The sequence below is a fragment of the Hydractinia symbiolongicarpus genome, chromosome 11, assembly GCF_029227915.1.
Source record: "Hydractinia symbiolongicarpus strain clone_291-10 chromosome 11, HSymV2.1, whole genome shotgun sequence".
NCBI classification, from domain to species: domain Eukaryota; kingdom Metazoa; phylum Cnidaria; class Hydrozoa; order Anthoathecata; family Hydractiniidae; genus Hydractinia; species Hydractinia symbiolongicarpus.
The window spans coordinates 27,013,565-27,020,900 of record NC_079885.1 but is presented as its reverse complement, the minus strand read 5'-3'; the positions used below and the strand labels follow the sequence as shown (position 1 = coordinate 27,020,900).

At 32.8% G+C, this 7,336-nt stretch overlaps 1 protein-coding gene and 1 long non-coding RNA gene across 2 annotated transcripts; both read left to right on the top strand.

The window, feature by feature from the left end:
- The first annotated feature begins 2,487 nt into the window (after positions 1-2,487).
- On the top strand, positions 2,488-3,853 carry LOC130613630 (astacin-like metalloprotease toxin 2). Its single transcript, XM_057434946.1, has 4 exons — positions 2,488-2,613; positions 3,206-3,346; positions 3,421-3,544; positions 3,727-3,853. The coding sequence occupies exons 1-4, from the start codon at positions 2,508-2,510 to the stop codon at positions 3,851-3,853; spliced, it is 498 nt and encodes a 165-aa protein (XP_057290929.1). The 5' UTR covers positions 2,488-2,507.
- A 271-nt stretch (positions 3,854-4,124) lies between these two features.
- On the top strand, positions 4,125-6,287 carry LOC130614448 (uncharacterized). Its single transcript, XR_008975881.1, has 2 exons — positions 4,125-4,697; positions 4,905-6,287. It is a non-coding gene; the product is annotated as an uncharacterized LOC130614448 (long non-coding RNA).
- Positions 6,288-7,336: the final 1,049 nt, after the last annotated feature.

Here is a 7,336-nt window from a genome sequence, read left to right as displayed (position 1 = left end):
CCCCCTCCATTAAGCGCCCATGCAAGAAATCCAAAAATTAAGTAAACGTTACCTCATTGTATATAAGGCTAGATGTATTTAATATTTCACTTGTGGACATTGAAGTATTAAAAACTAACATTTCTCTTAATTAAAACGCAAGAGAATTTAAGCTGACAGACCAAAATTTTTAACGAATCTGGGTTAACAAAGAGAGGGTGTAAATAGCTTTTAACGATTCTGTGATGGTTAAGATACATATTTTCTATATATATATATATTAAGATACATATTTTATATATATATTAAGATACATATTTTATATATATATATTAAGATACATATTTTATATATATATATCAAGATACATATTTTATATATATATTAAGATACATATTATATATATATATTAAGATACATATTTTAGTTCATTATTTCTTAAAAGTTCTGTTTTTTTAAAAAAAATTTATACACATAAAGAAAATTAAATTGTCTATAAAAGGATATTTTCCTGTGTTTTATTTTTTATTTATTTTATTATGCTTTGCCATTTTTTCTAAAAATTTAAAAGTTCGTTAGAAAATTAATTTTTGCTTGCTCTTTCGTGCGTTACCCCGTCTCTTTCATTAAATAATCAAAATCTACATAAAATGTGGCAAAAAAATTTGCACCAGGTATTTATGACGTCGTCTGAGCAATTAGAGAAACCTTAAAAAGAGTTTTTATGAGTGCAGATTTTCGGCTAGGATTGTTCTTATTTTGTTATTCTAATGCTTGAGTGTGTGTGTATGTTACAGGGATTGTGAAAAGCTCAGAAATTATGTATATTAGCTGCTTATTATGCATAATAATAACCCTAACCCTAATTCGTATACACGATACCAATGGAATACGCATAATTTTCTTGAATATCCTCGTCCTAAGGGTCTGTTAGCCCCTGGGTCCTTATTACAAAATGGCTATCAAATGTCCTGGGAACGACTAAAATAAAAAATAACGTTTGGGTGCATTTTACGCCCTCATAAATTAATATTGCGTGCTTGGGCGTAAAAAGGGTGAAAAACGGGCGCAAATTAAAAATAATAATATTATAATCATTTAGTAGAGAATAATCAGGAATTGTGTCCATTGTAATCAAGAAATGATTCAAAGCTCTTGAAGGATAAAATATCTTGGATTTTCAGTTCCCTGTGCATAGAATAAATGTATAAGTCGAAATACAATCGCATTAAAAACGTTACAAATACAGAAAAACATTTTGATGTTTGTAAAACACTATAGTTAGAAAAGGCATCCATAACTTATGTTTCTGCTAAACTATGCAGAAATTGACTAGGAAAGACAATAAAGGTTCTTGGTGTGATATTGCCAGCCTGGTGCATACCAAGTGGCCAACGTGGTATGTACACCATGAACAATAAGAACACACTTTTGTAAATATCGAGATAGAGAAGATTACGCTCTGAATACTTGCCTATCATATAAATTATACATTCTTTATCGTACATTATATTTACTTTATTCTAACATATCCTAAAATAAGTATAAATATAAAAGACAGGTTGTTGGTCGGAATTCCAGTAAATTCAGTGAAACAGTATAATGATAGCTTATTTTTTCCTGAAGATGAAGAAGTGCTGTAAGTGTTGAGTTTAAATCAGATGTCGAATATGATACGAAATCTTAATAATTTATAGGTTTTTATTTTTGTCGCCGTACGATAAAGGGGTAATCGACCACCTGTTGGTAGTGAAATTTTAATTTTTCAATTTTTATTAGCGGACGCCATATGGATGACTTAAAGTGAGGCAATCAGAAGTTACAGACCGACACCCAGGGGTAGCGCACTTTCCTGCTGGGGAGAAGGCTTAGTTTCAATTGGCTTATTCCAATATAAATTTGCCGAAATTTTAAAGGTAAACTAGAGAAAATTGCAAAATTTCTGCATATTTATTAATCTTGACAAACGCTTCGTTACACGATTTTAAATTATAAGCAAACCCGGTTAAAATAATTGATATTTTTGAATAACCATTTGCTTCAAGCATTGCAATTTTTAATTCCGAAACATCGCATCAAGAAAGGGTTTTGTTGGTTGTTACATAGATCTTGAAAGCGACATCAATATTTATCTCGCACATTTAACCCAGTCATTTTATTTTAATAACAGAGATTCTCTTATTCCACTATAAAGTACTGTTTACACTTGTTCATTATGTGAACATAAGCAAAACTATGACCTAAATTCAGTGAAATTTTAATTAACACAAACTTTGACTTAAACGTGTTTATGTTTGTGTGTATATGTTTCACAAAGCGTGCGCAATGTCTACTTTGTTGAGCACCTACACTCACATAAACTGCAGAATTGATAAGTTACTGGCCATCTGTCCACACAGCGATCTTTATATATATTCATAAAACTGGAGCAAAGTTAAAGTGGTTTTTTCTAGCCTGTGTAAATTTTTAAACGAACTATGACACAATTTTAAGTAAAGACCGTTTTAATTCTCCAGCGCGTTTCATATATGCATTATATGTTTAGCTCGTTGCATGAAACTGTCGTAATGAGGTTATTAATTGCTATTCTGATGGTATGTGCGGTTTATGGAAACTGGGTTGATGAAATGTGGAGTATGTATTGTCTTACTTCATTTATTTTGTGTTTGAATTCTTTTCTTATATTTTCTTGGATAAGTGAGGTGAAATAAAGAAGATAAAATAAATAAAAATGAAGACTAAAATTTAATGTTAAATTATCGACTGATAGCTTATAGAGCGTTAATCTTCAGTTCTTGGGCTCAAACCCTGACGAGGTAATGCCAGAGACCATAAAAGTGTGAATCGATCCTTCTTGCTTAAATTTCAGCATGAAAATGGGTTTGATATCTTAGGCGGTTGTCAGGTTGAGCGAGTGTTGTGCTTGTACGCCTTTCATAGCTCAAATGGGAGCCACTTCGCAGCTCCTTCATTGTTAACAGTACCATCCTGGCTGAAGAGACTATCCTAGCTAAATAATAGTAATAATAATAGTTTGACATTGAAATTTAAAATTAACGTGATAATAATAATTTGTTATTCCTGTTGATTTTTTAATATTGCATATCTAATTTCACCACCAGTTTTTGCAAGAATTTAGTGGATGATAAAGCACCAAAACTCTTCCAATCACAGTCGAAGTAGCAAAGTAAATAATTTTAATTTACCCTGCACCATTCATGTTCAGATCCAGGACTATTTGAAGGTGACATTTTGTTGAATCCGCAACAAAGAGAAGAAATTAAAGCGGGCAGATTCGAATTTGCTTCTGTGAAACACAAATTATGGCCAAATGCTGTTATACCTTACGAAATTTCTGGAGAGCTAAGTATGTCTACAATATTTTCATGTTTTTTCATCTTATTTATCAAACATATAACATAATCATTTTTAATTAAACAGCTTGGGAAAAGAAAGCAATGAAAGAACTTGATGAAGCTATCAAGCAGTATCATACTTATACATGTTTGAGATTCAAAAGAAGAACAACTGAGAAAGGATATATTGAGTTTTATAAAGGAGGAGGGTAGAAGATTTTGTTTTTATAATCTGTGATTTAAAATGTGTATATTGTCTTTAACCCTTTACTGGCTCCCACCTGGGAGAAATGCAGCGAAGGTGGAGCAGTGACTCTAGACAATAAAATCAAAACATTAGAATAATCATAAACAGATTATAAGATGCAAGTTTTAACACGTTGTTTTGTAGATGTTCGTCACCAGTTGGTTACAGCGGAAGAAGAAATGGAGTTTCTTTATCCAGTGGTTGTTGGTGGCGAGCAACAATTATGCACGAGATAGGTCATAGTTTAGGCAAGTATTCTTCTCTGTGGTAAAGAGATTAAGAGAGAGTTCATTTTCCAAATATTTGCTTTGATAATTTTCTCTATTGTCTATAACACCGCTTGAGTTACCTTGAGAGAAGTTATGACAAAAAGAAAATTTGGTGGATAGAAAACTTGGCGGAATTGGTGGAATTTTATTTGGGGGAAAACAAAAATTATTAAAATTAGGGACTACATTGGTGAAAACTAAAAATAAATAATTTTGGCACAACTTAACTACTTTTTTTAAAAAAAGTAGTTAAGTTGTGCCAAAACAACAGATTTAATTTTTCACACTGACAACCAAAAACTTAAAAAGGAAGTTAATTGTTGTCAAATACCGAAAAAAAGATTTTTCATTAAAATTCTCCTAAACCAAATTTCTTGTTTGTCTAACATATTTTTTTTAACTCTGTTCCCTTAACAATCATTTTTTTAATTGACGGAGGACTAAAAATAAATTTTAGCGTTAATTTGATTTTGCGGATGTTGGAAATACTTAACTTTGGCAATTTTTGGCAAAATCGCCCTAATTTCTACTCTTAGGGTAGCAATAAGAATCTAGAAATCAATTCTTGTGCATTCAAAGTTTCTAACTGAGCTGGGGATAGCCTGATTTTGAAGTTTCTTCTCCACAGCATTTGTCAGGACAGTGTCGTTACAAAAAACATGAACCATGCATAAACTAACACGACTGGCTATGAATGTTTTCTCCGCTGACAACGACAACAACAACAACAACAAGACTTGCTCTTTATGTTTACTGTAATGTAACTCTTTTTAGGTTTCTTTCACGAGCAAAGTCGTCCTGACCGAGATAACTACGTGAAAATTTTGTTACATAACATAGATAGTCGTAAGTACTTAGTTACACAACATAGCTAGCTGTAAATCCTTAGTTATATTTCTTATAGATGTCGTACTTCTCAAAACAAAATATCCATGCTTTTTCGACGGCAATTTTTCATCATTGTAACCGATTTTTGCCCTCTAGCGAAGTTTACAAACTTGTATTATGTGCTAGTTTTTGTTGACAAAGGTTCCCGTTCTGTTTCATCTGTAGGGTTTGCATACAATTTCAAAAAACAGAACTATTCAGACATCGACTCGAAAGGAACGCCTTACGACTACCGCTCAATGATGCACTACAGATACAACGCTTTTGGGAAAGATTTGAAGATGACAATTAAAACATTGGATCCATCGAAGCAATACGAAATTGGACAAGATAGCGGATTTTCTCACATTGATATTAAACAAATCAACCGATTGTACAGCTGTAGTAAGTTAATGCGCACAGCACGAATAATTTTTATCTCGAGATCCTTTTTTCTGTTTAGGAGCTTTAAACTGCAATTTAAGGTTCCCATTTTTATTTTTAACAAAATTGACCCACCCCTCGTCAACATTTAACAGACGCATCCACAATTTAACGTATTTGTCAAACTCTTGACATGCTCGTCCAACTCTTAACACAACCGTCTAACTCTCCACATTTGCGCATCCATCTTTTAATCTATTTCACCAAACTTTGTCACACTCGCCCAACTCTGGAAACACTCGTCTAACTCTTAAAATGTATGCACATAGAAGACAGGAGTGAGTCAATGTTCTTTATATATTTAGAAGGTACATATCCAACGCTTCCGCCCTACATTTCACCGCCTCCAGGTAAGACGTCAGATTCACTTTAAATGTTAAGCAGCTTAGACGGTCAACAAATTTCCTGAGAAGTTACTTGAAATTGACCATTCCTCAACAAACGTTATGGCTTAATCTGTCTTTCCAGTTTACGTTAGTACAGTAAGTTCAACATTGTATAGGTTGTGTTGAAACTGGGCCATCCTGTCATAAAGATAAACATGAAGGATTGTGTACAAAAAAATACTTTGTCAGCTACATGCGCAAGAAATGTCCAAGAGTGTGTGGGTATTGTGGCGTAACAAAAGCAACAACGACTGCAGCTGTCAAGACCTCAACCACTTCCACCACCCCCACAGCACACATCGTCATTACAAAATCAACATCAACTGTAACTACCAGGAGAGGTAACTGTCTGTCGCCTAAACTAGTAGCCTAAACTGTTCGTGTAAAAAATGCACGAAATGTACTTTCCAAATTTTGATAAAAGACAAATTAGTTTTAACTTGTTTATACTATTTTTCATTTTGAGCAAAAATTTATTTAATGTCAACACCTCTAGGTTGTTATTCAGGAATGATACTAAATCGTTCTCTTGTAAAAATATTTTTAGGGAGCACAGGAGGAGCGTCATGTGCTGATGTCATTGTTAACTGTAAACAATTGGGTCTCCATCATTGTGCCGAAAAACATTGGATAGAGTTTATGAAAAAAAGATGCAAGAAGTCGTGTAGTTTTTGTTAAGTTATAAACGAAAGAATATGTAGAACTGAAAAATGTGTGATCATGCTTTATACAAAGGAAAGAGGAATATTGACTTCATCATTCACTTAACTATTTCTCGCCAATTCAGAAAAGGGGACAAGTGTCTATGTTTTTCTGCTTTCGTAGTTGCCACCGTGCCTTAACCCTTAGGCACCGATACCTCTACTGATTCCACCACGACGAAATGGCATATTAGTCCATCTTGTTGGTTCTTCATTCTCTTTAATTGTGTTTGAGTTATCTCTTTAGGAAAAGGTATGCCTGCCTCACAAGCTGCGGTTAGTAGATGGCTTCCATAGGACTGATAACCCTACATTTAAAGGGGAGTGTGAGCATTCGAATATTTTTAATGCAGAGTCCATTTGTGCAACTCAAACTGCAATGCTGGGCGCGTTGGGGTGGGAGTACTTTTTTCTTTTGTTCGTTTTCTCATTATTACCATCTTCGTTTTTACTTTGAAAAACGTTTTAAATTTAATTGTCCTTTAAATTCAAATTGAAATGTATTGTAAAATACATTTGAATTATTAAAATATTTTTCACACATCTAGAAATAAATTTACTTTTCCATTTCATCTTTAAAATGACTTTTTTTTACAAGTTTAGAGTTTCATTACATATTTATTTATTAGAATTCAATAAATTATTGGTGACTACATTTTGTCGTAAGTTGAGGATGGCTTAAGAAAGATAAATCTCCTGCTGTGGGCGTTTATTTAAAGATTAATTTTTTGGATCATTTTGAGAGGGGTATTAAACTAAAGTTTTCAGGATATTTTAGAAAGTAGAGCATATGACACTAGAAAATCTTGTGTCAGCATATTTTATAAGTGAGCCCACTATAATTTTGTTAGTTTTTTCATCTCTATTTTGTAAATGTTAAAAGAGATTTAAGTCAAATTTCCATTCGTCAAATTTCCTACTGGGATTGATTTTTCGCGTTCGATTTGTTTATTTTTTGAACTGGAATGCGAGAAATTAAAAAATTCTTGACCTGATAATACTAGTAAGTTGGCGCGTTTCAAACGGTTTCAACTTTTTTTTTGTAAATGCTAACAATCGAAACATATTCTATGCGCATGCTCAGACA

Coding starts and splice junctions, on each gene's coding strand:
- LOC130613630 (XM_057434946.1), top strand. CDS start 2,508: ATGCATTATATGTTTAGCTCGTTGCATGAAACTGTCGTAATGAGGTTA. Junction 2,614..3,205: donor CTGGGTTGATGAAATGTGGA/GTATGTATTGTC, acceptor ATTCATGTTCAG/ATCCAGGACTATTTGAAGGT. Junction 3,347..3,420: donor CGAAATTTCTGGAGAGCTAA/GTATGTCTACAA, acceptor TTAATTAAACAG/CTTGGGAAAAGAAAGCAATG.